The sequence below is a fragment of the Apostichopus japonicus genome, chromosome 15 (assembly GCF_037975245.1).
Source record: "Apostichopus japonicus isolate 1M-3 chromosome 15, ASM3797524v1, whole genome shotgun sequence".
Classification (NCBI taxonomy): Eukaryota; Metazoa; Echinodermata; class Holothuroidea; order Aspidochirotida; family Stichopodidae; genus Apostichopus; species Apostichopus japonicus.
This window is the reverse complement of record NC_092575.1, coordinates 139,818-154,877: the sequence shown is the minus strand read 5'-3', so window position 1 is coordinate 154,877 and position 15,060 is coordinate 139,818. Positions and strand designations below refer to the sequence as shown.

General features: G+C 39.5%; 1 protein-coding gene across 9 annotated transcripts; it reads right to left on the bottom strand.

Moving 5' to 3' along the window:
• Positions 1–11,249, bottom strand: LOC139981677 (uncharacterized). 9 transcript variants are annotated; one of them, XR_011797910.1, is made up of 4 exons: positions 10,942–11,230; positions 4,243–5,502; positions 2,280–2,973; positions 1–2,225 (listed from the first exon to the last, which is right to left on the bottom strand). XR_011797910.1 is itself a non-coding variant. In XM_071994262.1 (4 exons), the coding sequence occupies exons 3-4, from the start codon at positions 5,400–5,402 to the stop codon at positions 2,880–2,882; spliced, it is 1,254 nt and encodes a 417-aa protein (XP_071850363.1). In that variant the 5' UTR covers positions 5,403–5,502; positions 8,632–8,716; positions 10,942–11,231; the 3' UTR covers positions 1–2,879. The 9 variants fall into 9 exon arrangements, 5 of the variants coding, with proteins under 5 accessions (XP_071850363.1, XP_071850365.1, XP_071850364.1 ...); XR_011797912.1 differs by having other exon boundaries at positions 1–2,118; XR_011797911.1 differs by having other exon boundaries at positions 2,313–2,973.
• Positions 11,250–15,060: the final 3,811 nt, after the last annotated feature.

Below are 15,060 nucleotides of genomic sequence, written 5' to 3'. Positions count from 1 at the left end.
AACGATTATTCATTCAATATATAAGTGGTGTACGAATTTCTCTTTAAAACACGTTATCTTTGATCATTTTTTTGCGAGAGAAATGATTTCTTAATAACGAAACATAGACGAAGGGTTTGAAGTGTTGATTCTTCGTTATTTGAGAAAGTGGAAATTTGTGTTACCTGCGGAGAGTAACACTCACCGAATATTGGGCACTTACCATGGAAATGTCGAGAAGTTTCAATGGCATGTTAAAGTCTCGTTTTTCATGTTAAGGAAGTCGTACTATGACCAGGGGCGTAGCGAAGGAGTTTTTGTTGGGGGGGTGTGGAGAATTTGATTTGCCGACGGATCTGGAAGTGGTGACTGGAATGGGGGAGGGGTTTAAGGGGAGGGGGTGTCCCCCTCCCCTTTGGAAAATTTTTAGTTTTGAAACGCCCTTAGATGCAATCTGGTGCACATTTTAAGTCAAATTTGATTTGCCGACGGAATTGGAAGTGGTGACTGAAATGGGGGAGGGGTCTAAGGGGAGGGGGTGTCCCCCTCCCCTTTGGAAAATTTTTAGTTTTGAAACGTCCTTAGATGCAATCTGGTGCATATTTTAAGTCAAATTTGATTTGCCGACGGATCTGGAAGTGGTGACTGAAATGGGGGAGGGGTCTAAGGGGAGTGGGTGTCCCCTACCCTTTTGGAAAATTTTAGTTTTGAAACGTCCTTAGATGCAATCTGGTTCATATTTTAAGTCAAATTTGATTTGCCGACGGATCTGGAAGTGGTGACTGAAATGGGGGAGGGGTCTAGGGGTAGGGGTTACCCCTCCCCTTTGGAAAATTTTTAGTTTTGAAACGTCCTTAGATGCAATCTGGTGCATATTTTAAGTCAAATTTGGCACGGAAGAAGCTCCCGTTCTCCTTTTCTCTATTCAGCTTTCCTTCTTTCTTCCCCTTCCGCTCTCTTCACCTTTTCTCCTTTTGCCGACAGACCCAAAATTTGCCGACAGCGACCAAATTATTGGGGGGGGGGGGTGTGACACCCCCCCACACCCCCCCGCTCGCTACGCCCCTGACTATGACAGAAATATACATATATATATATATATATATATATATTAATAAATAATCCAAATCGACCCCACTCCCAACCATACACCCCCCTTCCCCCACATCAAAAATATAACAAGAAATTAAACGTCTTTGTCATGCCTTGCCACAGTTTATATGCAGCTAGGGTTCACACCCAGTGGCTACCTGGAAGTTTATAAACATTGCATCACCCCCCCCCCCCACCCCTGTATAGTTTGAGTAGAAAGTGTAATCTGCTGAGTCTACTTAAGTCATATCATTTTACTTTCAAGTGGACACTTAGGCAGGGTGACACTTCGACGGATGATTGAAATGTGTGTTTTTTGGGACAGAGCACAATATGTTTATTAAATAACATACTATGTGTCTCTTGGGGTCACAGACATCCATTTATAATGTGCAATAACTGTTACATGCACACAGACGCATAAAGACAAACACAAATACATGCCATCTTGGTAGCATTTGTCTCCATAAGTTAGTTTCTTCATGTGTACCGCTAACCAGCTATTAATTATTTTTTTAATTAATTATTAACCATCGAGAATCACATTGATAATCAAACCTTGTAGCATTTCATAATAAGATGATTCGATTCTGAATGTTACTTGGCTTTTTGATCTCCCACATAGTACACTAACCCAAATTTCTACCTGATCCACATTCTCATTACCGATAGTGCATACTACAAATATCATGCCCTATTAGTATATCATGTACCTCTTTTTAACCACCCTACAGGATACGTAGGTATGACACCCACTCCCCCCGCCCCACTGTCTCCCTAATATTCTTCTTTTGCATGAAGAACCGTATGCCAATGAGTATGATTTATCTTTTATTGTCCACTTGAGTTCTTCTTTATTATTTCTATAGTACTGGAATATTCACTGTTATCCTTCTTTAACATCTCTTAAACTACATGTATAGCCTGGTGTACCTGATTTCCCTTTGTTTAACTGTATCCTTTATTGGCTGAACTGGTTGCCTCTTCTGTCACCTATTGTAGTGCTATATCCCTTATTTATACCCTGGTGTCCTTCTTTCTCGTCACCTAATGTATGGGAATATCCCTTATTTACACCTTGGTGTCCTTCATCCTCGTCACCTAATGTATGGGTGTATCCCTATTTACATCCTGGTGTCCTTCTATCTCGTCACCTAATGTATGGATGTATCCCTTATTTACCCCCTGGTGTCTTTCATCCTCGTCACCTAATGTATGGGTGTATCCCTTATTAACACCACCTAATGTATGGGTGTATCCCTTATTAACACCACCTAATGTATGGGTGTATTCCTTATTTACACCTTGGTGTCCTTCTTTCTCGTCACCTAATGTATCGGTGCGTCCCTTATTTACACCCTGGTCGTCACCTAATGTTTGGGTGTATCCCTTATTTTCCACCTAATGTCCAGATTGTATATATAGTTGTCTTTCATAGGCACTTCGTCTTTTACAGAGAGATACCGATACCAAAGTTCTTTCATGTTATGTTAACAAACAGATCATTATGCACAAACCTGATAGGGTACGTTACTTCCATTAACCAATATGCACTGAAAGTTAGATTACTTACACCGTACTTGCAGATGCGACTGTAACAAAGAATATTAACAAATATTATTGTAAAGAAATAAACTCGTGAGTTTACTAAAGATAATTCAACGTACATTTTAAATATAAACTACTGTGCTTCTAATCCTCCAACACAGATGATAGTGGACAAGATACATGCAATCCTGCCGCGAACCATTATTATCTGCACGTCGTTGGTTCGTCTGTTTCATCCTCTTCTACGAAACCATTCCTATCTACACGTTGCTGTTGTCTTTTTCATCCTCTTCTACGTCCCCGTTCGATTCGGTTGAAATACGACTCGGGTTGCTCTTATTGAAGTAGATCTCTCTGTGAAATCAAACAGAAGGTGCAAGAAAGTCCTTATTACGAGAATCTCTGGATAAAAGCATGTACAATTCTCTTATATCGCATTTATATATTTCCAGCATTGTATTTACCTTTTCTGTATTGTGAAACAAACTTACTGCAGTGTTTGACCGTCACATCTCGTAATAGACCGGGATTTTGGGACTTCATATAACAAATACTACAGGCCAACAAAGTTCTATAACACAACCTGAATGCAAAATGCATTGATGTTTCGATGACTTCATTACATTAGACTTTTGCTTGTTCGCCAGAAATAGCTTTTAAATTATAAATTCCCAGAACCACTTTTTTGATGTACAATTACCCTATAGCATGCTAAACACAGGTCAGTCTACTGTACGTGGCAATATACACCTTCACCAGAAATAATAGGGATCTTTTACTCAATGCAATGGATCCACACAGGCACACACCAAGTATGAGAAGTATCCATGATTTCTATCTTTAGATATCATGTTTAACGATTGTCAGAGTTTTTGCCTCTGGTGACCTCAAGCGAACTTTGACCTACACCAACAACAACAGGTGTTTTTTATTGGGCAAATCCATATACCATGTATGAGAAATATCCGTGGCTTCTACCATGAGATATCATGTATAAAGGGTATTCAGAATTTGACCACTGGTGACCTCAGATGACCTTTGGCCTCCACTAAAAAACAACGTAGTTATTTACTAATTATAACACATCCACAAGATAAATGTGAGAAGTATTCTTGCCTCCTATCTGGAGATATCCTGTTCACAAGGTTTCCAGTTTTTTTTACTCAGATAGTGACCTTATAAGACTTTTGACCTCCACGAACAACTACAGGCTTCTTCCTCACAATATGACGCATCCACATGTAAGTATGAAAGGTATCCATGCTTCCTACGTATCTTGAGATAAAGTGCTTACACTGATTATTTGACCACTGGTGACATCAGATGATCTTTGACCCGCACCAAACGCAATCGGAGTCTTCTGCTCAATATGACGCATACGCATGCCAAGTATAAAATATTATTCATACTTCCATTCTTGCTATCATGAGATATCGTGTTTACAAAGTTTTCAGCGTTTGACCTCTGGTGACTTCAATTACCTCTGTCTTCCACCAAAAACAATACGCTTTGTCTACTCGATATGGGGCGTATACATGTCAAGTACGAAAAGTATACATGATTCTTACCTTGAGATATCGTGTTACTTAGTGTTACTTAGTTACTTAGTCATAACTCTCTTACCTTGCAAGAGACGCATGGTTGGAGATCATCAATTTCTTCAGCTTCTCGGCATCCATCTCTACCATTAAGTCATTCATTTCTGAAATCCTCCTTTCGAATGCTACATCTCTCGAGCCCCCTTGACTGTCTTCAGATGTTATTGAACCACTTCGTGACTTTTCGGTTGGTGAAGAGGGTCCAAGTGGGCTGCTTGCTTTTTGTTCTTTGTCCATGTTTATGTCACTGTCCGGTATGTATCCATTATCAGATTTTGGCTTGCTGTAACCTTTGTTCTTAACCTTGTACCCCTTCTTAGGAATATCATTACCGTTTTCCTCCTCCTCCTCCAGCGGCGGTGGTGGCTCGTTGCCGTACAATGGGAGTGGTTGATCGTAACCTGCACTCCCCGCCTTACGCTGCGCCATACTCGCTGCAGGTTTTCGAGAACCGAGAGCTTGCTTTCGCCGATTTCGTAAAATCTTCTTGCGCTTGAGTTCTTCATACGCTTCAATGTATGCTTGTAATTGCCAGTAAGTAATTTGCTGCGCTGTGTCGACCTTATCACAAAGGAAAGCGTAGAGCATCAACACAGGCATGCCGTCATCGTGTGGTGTATCGTCCTCCGCCATACGAGAAATACAAGCAAAAACGAGAGGGTGGGCTTCACTGGCAACACCGTATGTAATGTGATGCAACGGTAGATAAATATCTATCCCATCTTTTTTACTTTTATTCTTGGAGAACAAAGATGAAGATAGTTCCTTAATGGTGAGCCCTTCCGTGTCAAATGTCACAGCTACTTTTGGGAGCTTTTGTTTGTCTCTCAGTCGACACAGCTGGTCAACAGGGCTTTCTACAGCCTCCATACCATATTCGACGCTAGTTGGTATGCGTCCAAGGTAAAACACATTAAATGTGGGATAGCTGTTCTTTTCTTGTGAAGTTACCAAACCGGTAGTATCTTTGTATTTCAGTCGATTTCGCTCTCGGGACGTCTCGTCACTGACGACATGCTTTGGTTGGGTTTCGATTTCTCGGACTCGAACCTCACCTTTGTTAAGAGCAGGCTCTTCTTCGGCCTTTGCTTTCTCCGCTAAATTTCTCTCAACCGCAATTTCTTTGTCAATAGCCTTTTCTTGCTCTAAAAAGTCAACTTCTTTCTTTTTGCGAAAAAAAGACATATTGAATGGCTAAGTTGAACAGCAAACCTACGATGGATCTAAAATTCCTCAACCAATCACACGCTTCATTACAACGTACAGTTTGGGCGATCTTCGTCACCTAAGAACGTAAAGCAAAAACCAAAAATTATGCATAAAGCAAATGTCATCTTAATTTTACTAACATTTAACGTGAAAGAAGTTAACCACACATTTTCGGTCACTTGGTATGTGCAAACGTTTGGCTAAGTTTGACCTTTGACCTCCTACAAGAATACGATCCTTTGCATTGATTAATACACTGTTTGGCTAAGTTTGACCTTTGATCTCCTACAAGAATACGATCCTTTGTATTGATTAATACACTGTTTGGCTAAGTTTGACCTTTGATCTCCTACAAGAATACGATCCTTTGCATTGATTAATACACTGTTTGGCTAAGTTTGACCTTTGACCTCCTACAAGAATACGATCCTTTGCATTGATTAATGCACTGTTTGGCTAAGTTTGACCTTTGACCTCCTACAAGAATACGATCCTTTGCATTGATTAATGCACTGTTTGGCTAAGTTTGACCTTTGACCTCCTACAAGAATACGATCCTTTGCATTGATTAATACACTGTTTGGCTAAGTTTGACCTTTGATCTCCTACAAGAATACGATCCTTTGTATTGATTAATACACTGTTTGGCTAAGTTTGACCTTTGACCTCCTACAAGAATACGATCCTTTGCATTGATTAATGCACTGTAAACATGTGTAGTCTGATTTCCTCCGTGGTTCGCACGTTTGGACTATTTCTTCATAGTTGTACTAGTGTGTACTTAATGGCCACAATGCTGTTTTTAGATATTTCATCTTTAACCTCTGACCATATGACGTCATAAGAAACGAGGGACACCACATCTCACAAAATTTGGTCAATTTGGCCCTTTGACCCTTTTGATCACGTGTACTTTGGCGTTTGACTTTATTTAATGCACTGTGAATCTGATACTGTACCCTACTTGGGTTTGAGCCAAGTAGGTTTCAGCAATATTGTCATTTTGGAAAACGTGAAATGGCCGAAATCAATTTTGGTTTGACCCGTTGTTGCCATAAGCTTAGAAAATCAAGACAGGCATACCGTTATAATGTTACAATGTACGCGTAATGGTCCAAATGGTTGTTTTTCAATGATTTAACCACGACCTTCAACCCTATGCCGTCCTGAGTCACGCAGGCACCTGTGCCCAGGCACATACCGACCAAATTTGAAGTCCATCGACCACCTGGTTATGGAGTATTTAGCGAAACGTGTTTTCACTTAAAGTCTCAATACGTGTTTGATTTCGGAGAACAAACTTCCGAAATCAATTTAATGTTTCTTATTCTAAATGCACTCTGACCAGGTGGGTTAAATGGAGAAAAGCTGTCACAATCGAAATAAAGAAATTAATTTTCTGTTGCCCTTATGGTGCGAACTATTTACCTAAAATCACTGCGACCGCCCATATCAGCATGTTCGTAACACAAATGTAACCAATATATACTCGTACCGTCCACTTTGTTGACCCAATTCCACGGAGCAAACGTCTGAAAACACCTGTGTATTCATTGCGATGGAAGGAAATGACACAAGTTTTGCAAGCTACATCGGTTAGACCGACAGAAAGATGCTATTCAAGAGAACTTAGGAACCTAACACAGGCCTAACGGGCGTAAACAAGACAAAGAAATTTGATTGGCGCATGATCTGTTCGGCCGGGCTTGCAAAATTTTATTGAAGTTTGTAGAATCTACGGACTCTTTTAATAAATCTGGCAAATTTTATTCGGATCAAAATGTTTATTGACAGAAAACTCAATAAAAATGATGGAAATAATGAATATTGATATGGAAATTGCATAGAACGGTGTCATTTTCACTGAGCTTTTAGTGCAGTTAGCTGGAAAGGTAGAAGTTTAAATTTGGCAAACACGTACCAAGTTTGACCTTTGACCTTATAATTTGACGACCTGAACTTTTGCGTTTTACATTGATTAATTGACTGTAGATATGAAGTCACTAATTACCTACCCGAATTTGAATATTTTAATATTCCTCATCATTTTGAAGTACCATGTCGTTTCGTTGGCAATGCACAATTTATAAGATCCCTGCAGTGAAACCATATTCAATTCAAGGAAAAAGCGATAGAGTTAAAGAAAGACATTTTTTCAAGAAGAAACTATAACATCACAACCTGATGGCTTCATGTTCACTTTGCTACAGAACGTATGAACCTTAAATGAACTCAGTTTATGCAATGATTTACACGCTGGCATGATATATACATTTGATCTCTGTCATATCTGTAATGAGGGTACTGGAAGTTCACTGTACTGTACGTGTATCTCGCAAAACAATTTACCAGGTAGTAAAATTCCTCTCCCTAACTACTAGTAAAGACTCTCTTACACGTAATAACCTTGCTTGGAGAATACCAAGCTAATACTTTCCCGGCCCGGTGTCGCCTTTCACGACGTGCAAATGGGTTATTAGGGTTGACCTCAGGACAATTTGCGGTAAAAATCCCCCAAAACGGTCGTAAACATGCTTTCGTGCAGTGGTCACCCTAAAGAGCGCTATACAACGATGTAACCAGGGAGACCCCTGGTCTAACCATGGACTTATGCGAGGGATTGTAGTAATACATATAGATAATGTGTGTATTTTATTCTAGGGCCAGCATTAGCCAGAGCCTATACCATTTAGCTGGAGCTGTGTGTATTACTGGGTATATAATGTACATCACGATGGTGGATACATCATCGCCGATGTCCTTGTGCACGACTGTAAGCTTACTCTCGTTTGATATTACTTCGTTCTTCAAAGAGGTTTCTAGAAATGTAAAAACATTTCAGTGTGATAGTATCATTATCGATGTAGACTTCAATTTTGTTTTTGATATTGAGCTAGATAAAATAACAAATGTCACGGCCAAGGATGAGTGTTTTGCATTAATGAATATGTATAATCTAGTAGAAGTCTGGCGGCATAGAAACCATTTCACTAAGAAGTATACATGGTCTAAGTTCCAATGTTACTCCAGGGATCCACTGTAGACTGGACTTTTTCTTGATTTCTAGAACACTTATCCATGCGGTAGTCATATAACATTCAGCCCGGGCATACAGTTGGATCACGCCTAAGTATGTATGTATATCCAAATTCACTCAGTTAAAAGGGGTCTAGGATACTGGAAATTGAATATGACACTGGCTTACTGATTGAGCCTAGGCTAATCCGAGACCTTATGATGACGACACCAACATCAATTCTCCGTCTTCTAACTGAATGAGAGTTTCTCAACTTTAAAATAAGAACGAATAGTATTAATAAGTAATTGCTAAAAAACGGAGCTAAAGATCGACGCAAACACGAAGACGACATCATCAAAAGATCTCGTCCATTGAGCATGCAGCGTCTAGTTAAATGAAACAATTAGGGGAAGTCCAAAATGAACTATTCACGTTTTACGATTATAAGGGACGATGATAAGATTCAGGACAAGGTGGGTGAAGAGGGTGAGAAAAATACGAAGTATTTGTTAAACTTAGAAAAACGTAATATAGAAAGCAATTCCCTTTTAAACGTGGTTGATAAAAAAAATGGTAATACATTATCTAAACAGGTTGACATTTGGACGAAATTCATATATTGTTTTCCATTCTCTACTCATTATTCAAAGCCAGAAGAGTTTATTAAGAGACTCCCTAACATTACCTGCGAGGGAGAGTGGTTGTCTTTAGAAGAGTGCAGCATTGTACTTGGGTCACTTTGTATTATTAAGGACAAGGCACCTGGCAGCGATGGCATATCTCTAAATGTGTATAAGTTTTGGCCAAGTATTGGTGAATTGGACCTATATTATAGTTATAATATAGGCTCTTTTCAAAGGAACAATCTAGAGGAGTGGTGACACTCAAACCTAAACCGGTTAAGGACTGTAAGTTGTTACTATCGACCCATTACATTGCTAAATACTGATTATAAAATAACCGCTAAGGCTATATATAGCGATAAGGCTGAAGCTTGTAATTCCAAACATTATTAGTCCTTTCCAATCGGGCTTCATTAAAGTAGATTTATAGAGGAAACGTTCGTTTTCATAAATTTAAGTTTGCTGTTCAAGTGGAGAAGTATAATTTCTATAAACAGAGGAAACCTAAGAAACAAGGAGTATCTTACGTGGTTATCGTACTATGATCCCACGCATACTTCCATCATGAAAACAGAGTTTCATTGGGGTGGAGCTATACCCCCCCCCCCCCCGCCTCCCTGTGAAAAGTTGGAGTTATTTGAATATTATAGGCATATTGTAACAAGGACAAACACGAAACAATGCAAATATTGCTTGTAGGTTGAATTCCAAGAATGTTGTCCCGTATGCGAGTATATAATCGACCACCACCTACCTGCTCCACCCCAACTGCTCCTTTCCACACGTTTCTATGCCTGTCGAACCACACACTGAGTGACAACAGGATATGCAATAAGCCAAATCAGCGAAATACGTCATAGGGCAACTATTTACATGGTTCAGTGAACTTTAAAGACCACGTTCAACCCACACAATACTGAAGTCACACTCGGCAGTAAAGCGGCTCACCGGCTTTATCCCACTGTTGATATTATAATTAACCAATGCAAAAAGAAAAAAAGGCGCCAGTTGTAAAATTCTGATAATTACTCATTTTATGCCCATGTTAACAGGATATCGAACAATTACGTTTGTAAATCGACAAGGGCGTATGACTTCTCGGCAAAATGGTCTAGTGTGTACGTGCGACATCTGCAAATGCGAACCTTGTACCCTTTAACCGTGTTCCCGACAAACGCCATATATAAATATATATATATATATATCTATAAATAAATATATATATATATATATATATATATATATATATATATACATATACATACATATATATATATATATATATATATATATATATATATATATATATATATATATATATATATATATGCCACCAAAACAGAACTAGTATTGTTTGATACAGGTGACAAACGCCTACAGTGGAATTACGACAGTCCTTACCGGTTTCGAACCTCTGGACACACAATCAGCGTCCATAGCCTAGTGGTTATAATGTCCGCATATACAGCGGTAGGCCCTGGTTCGAATACAGGTGGAGGCTGGAAGTTTTTTCACTGTTCTGGATTTTCCTTCTCATTACGTTTTGAATATATAAAACCCATCTTAGATGTTGTTTTATTCAGAAATTGATATCCCCAACCGGACAAAATGAACACAACCACCCCTTGTACTCTTTTGTATACTCGCCTAACTTTAATAGTTACCAAGATCAGCTGGAGACTGAATAAAACCGTGACAGCATAGAGCCATGAGTAGCCTAAATGGGCCCTTCCAAGTTTGGTATTATGAGCGTCTCAGTCTGTACTTGTTCCCTGACAGATGATGTGTTAAGACGCATTAGTTGCCTACGAATACGTTTCTACCTAGCACACCCGGCCGGGCACATTACACATAGAAGCAAAGTACAACTTACCAGGAATGGTTCCCGTATGTAACAAGTATCACTTTGTCCCCTTACTGTTCAAGCTCTGCGATAAGTCTTTAATCGTGAACGTACCAAAATGTCCCTAGTGCTAAAAAAACAAATATGCCAATAAGGACTTGCCTGTACTGTACGTGTAACTTTACTTACTGGAAATTCACTGTAACGACACCTGTGATACAGACACGAAAGCTCTGCTCTAGACTGAAATCTACTTCAAATAGTTCTGTCATGCGTAACCAACTGCAAACCTCAATACACTGGAAAATATTGTTTGTAGTTTACACTAACTTGAATAGGCTTCAATTTGTCTTATTGTGTACGCGGTAAACCCCACAGCTCACTTCGACTTGTTTGCTTAGTGAAAGAACAAAACTGGCTATAGCCATATCGTTTCTTGCAACTTCTACGATACAGAACCTCAAGAATGACATTATCATAGGCGTAGGAGGCGGCAAGGGTTGCAGGGGGCAGGTGGGGGGGGGGCTTGCAAGGGGGACTACAGCTCCCCAACGAGATTCTTCCGCGTGTAAATTCAGGCAATAGGCTTAAACCAGCAGTCCATCATATACCTATATCCTATTGGGGAAGTCGTTACAATAATATCAATAATAATATAATAATAATATCCATTAACCATTGAAAAACACATTGCAAATTATCCTTCTATCAGTTGGTGCCCGAAAATGTCTCAGCATATTGCCCGAATTTTCACCCAAAAAATGAAAAATACACTGCAAATTTTTCTTCTTTCAGTAGGTGCCCGAAAAATTCTCAGCATATTGCCCGAATTTTCACAAAACAATTTGCAGCCCCCAGCCCCCCCCCCCCCGCCTCCTACGCCTATGCTCGTGGGGCATTACATCGAACGGAACGAGCTCCAATAAATGTGCAAGGTTGATTAATTTAACGGTATAGGCTATACAATCATTTACATTATTATCAAATACGTGACGTGTATACGTGACAGTGGTGCGCGCAGAGGGTGGCATGGGCGTATGGACCTAATTTTCGACCCAAACTGTTGACAATATTATACAGAAATATATTGGTAGACTAACCTACAAAGTGACAATTATTGGATGAAAATTTACTTCCAATCGTAACATTATTATATATGTAAGTATACCCTTAATTTGGTAATAAATTCTCAACGGTGAGGGGATCTCACCAAAATGCCCTACCATTGGTAAACTTTTTCGAACAAATCGTTACAGGCCTCCCCCTCCCCATCCCAAATCAATTTGGGCTCCTATACACCCTTAGACACTATGATTTGTTTGGCCCTCAATAGTTTCGGTTAGAAAGATATACATATAGTTCATCATTTATGGTTATATCCAGTTCTTTCATTAAACCCATGGTTATGGTTATGGTTATATCCAGTTCTTTCATTAAACCCATGCATGTGACTGGGTTGAAGTATGTTAGCCGCAATGGATTTCACGATCTTTGCCTTTTCATCAACATCGCCAGCTAATAATGATCTAATCATATAGGGGCGCACAGTAATATATTGATTGGGACCAAGGCTGGATTATTATGTAATTACTCAGATCATGTTGGTGTCCATGACATGCCGGCCGGACGGAATATTGAAATACGTCGCATCATATTCCTGTTCAAACCTGCAAACGCCAAACAAGTCGGTGGATTAATTCGACAACTTTCTCTATCATAACATCATATGTGGCACAGTGAATTCAAAGATTTCTGTAAAGAACTAAAATATTTATGAGTAAACGTTTACCATTTGAACCGCACTGACGGCATTTCACAGTAAGATCTATACCAAATGTCATATGATCATATGATCATTGGTAGCGGGAAGTTGTTGGTACAGAGACGATGGCTCCCCGTGCAGCTGGTATGATAACGCGATCTTTGGCAACTTTGAGATTAACTGAATTCACTTATAAGTAACAGACGTGGTGTACGTAAAAGTGATAAATTTGATATCAGCGCATACTTTGGGTGAAAACAAATTCAATACCGTACCTTGTAGACTGACATGGCACCCGGGGTGTTACATGACGAAGTGGAAACTTACGTTCAATCAATATCAGACCAATTCGGCTCACTTGTATAGTCTGCAACCTCTTCATCTGCATTATACATGTTTTAATTCAATTTTAAGCAACTCCTTGCAATTTTCTACACCTCAAACAGTGATGGCACCACACAGTTTCCAAATGTGTGAGTGCTTGGGGGGGGGGGGGGGTGAGACATGTGTTTTTGGGGACTCGGAAGGGTAAGACATTTTGGAAGTGCAATATAGCACACATACAAAATGCACATCACGGGCTTATGTAGGAGGCAAGGGAACCCCCACTCCACCTACGCTTCGTCGTTGAACCAAATTTTAATTTATGAAAAGTTTTAATTATGTATGAAATACATTCACCATTTAAACAGGAATGTTAATTTATTTCAAGAACGACTTTGCTCTTTGCGACCGGATGCAGTAACGAGCTGAACACCGTTTCGTAAGAAAATACTATAGCGGTAACCTGCTTCATAATTACACCTGTGTACAGACCGAAGTACAGGGCCCCAGATGATGCCGCAGCACTGTTAGTTCTTTTCGCCTTCGTAGCGATGTTGCGGCGCACAATTATATGAAAGAGGAATAACACTATATATATAATACATGGACAATATCTCCAAGCCCTAGTGGGAGTCCTGAGGCGAAATCTCCGGAAGCTGAAGCGTTTTTCAGATATTCATTATCCTCTCGTAGTGAGTTGAAAACACAAATATACATTCGAGAGACAAATTCAATTTCTATGGAATTACTTCAAAGCCCTGGTGTTGTTCTGTGGATGGTATTCCAAGCCCGGAATTAGCTGCAGTCAGGGGGTAGAAAGCTTCCAAAAAGTGTGGGGGGGGGGGGGCGCACAGCATCAGAGGTGCACTTTCTAATTCCACAACCACCACTCGTTATGCTATAAACCGATACACACCGGTCATATCACTTAAATATATATGTGTTAGTATGCTATCAATACTATTGTGGTGCAAGTGAATAATTAAAATAAAATATTAAAATTAACAAAGGCTTAAGATATCCAAAAGACAGTTCTTCATCAAAGGGGCACATTTTATTTGCCAGTAGGGCACATTTGCTATTGTGGAAAAAATGGGAAGGGGGGCACGTGCCCCAAGTCCCCCGGCTCCTACTCCCTGGCTGCAGTGATTTCAGACAGTTCCATGGTAGCTATTTTAACTTTGAAACAGAAAGACATTCCGGAGAGGAATTCAATTTCATTGGGAATGTATTGTTGCATTTTGTTAGCCCAATGTTACCAGACCTGGGAATTTAGGAAATAAGGGAGGTACTGTGTCACTTTGTTTACCACAGTCGACTTGGGAGGCAGGGGGGGCGAGCATGATTGGGGGAAATCCAACTTCCTTGGTAACTTAACTGATAACAGGTGTCTTGTGTTATCATTTCGAACATATATATGACACCCGTCAACTTAATTGGTCAGGATGCCTCTAAATTGTTTCTGACTATTGTTATTTTCACAAACAGTATATATTGTGTGCATCTCTTAATATTTAGGCATATTGGCTATGTTCGCCAGTGGCCAATTTGGTCCAGGTTCTAATCAATGAATGAATTGACCGGTTAATACAAGGCATACAGTCCTGTGTGTGCAATGACAGGTAAAATGCGTTATTATCGTACTACACATTTTGCCAGGTAATTTCCTGGTGGCATATTGGTAAACTTTGTATAAAATATTGTGTTGTCAGGTATCCTTATTCATTACTAACATCTAACACTTTGTATTTGTAAAACGAGAATACTTTTAATATAATTTTTTAATTTTTAATATTTTAATATAATAGTATTAGAATCAACACATTTTCAGTTTCTAACCTGTCCCTTCCCAACCTCTCCAAGATGGATGTAGGCTAAATAAGGTTCCTGGTTACCGTACGTATCAATGTGCACAAAGTAAAGTTTGCTGCAAAGCAGCAACCAAGATTCTTGTATAACATTGATCTACATGAATCAAATAAACAAAACCGTAACCCCCCAGTTGCTGTACAAATTTAAGCCAAATGTTACGCTGTAAAATACACGATGTAAGCTTTACGATA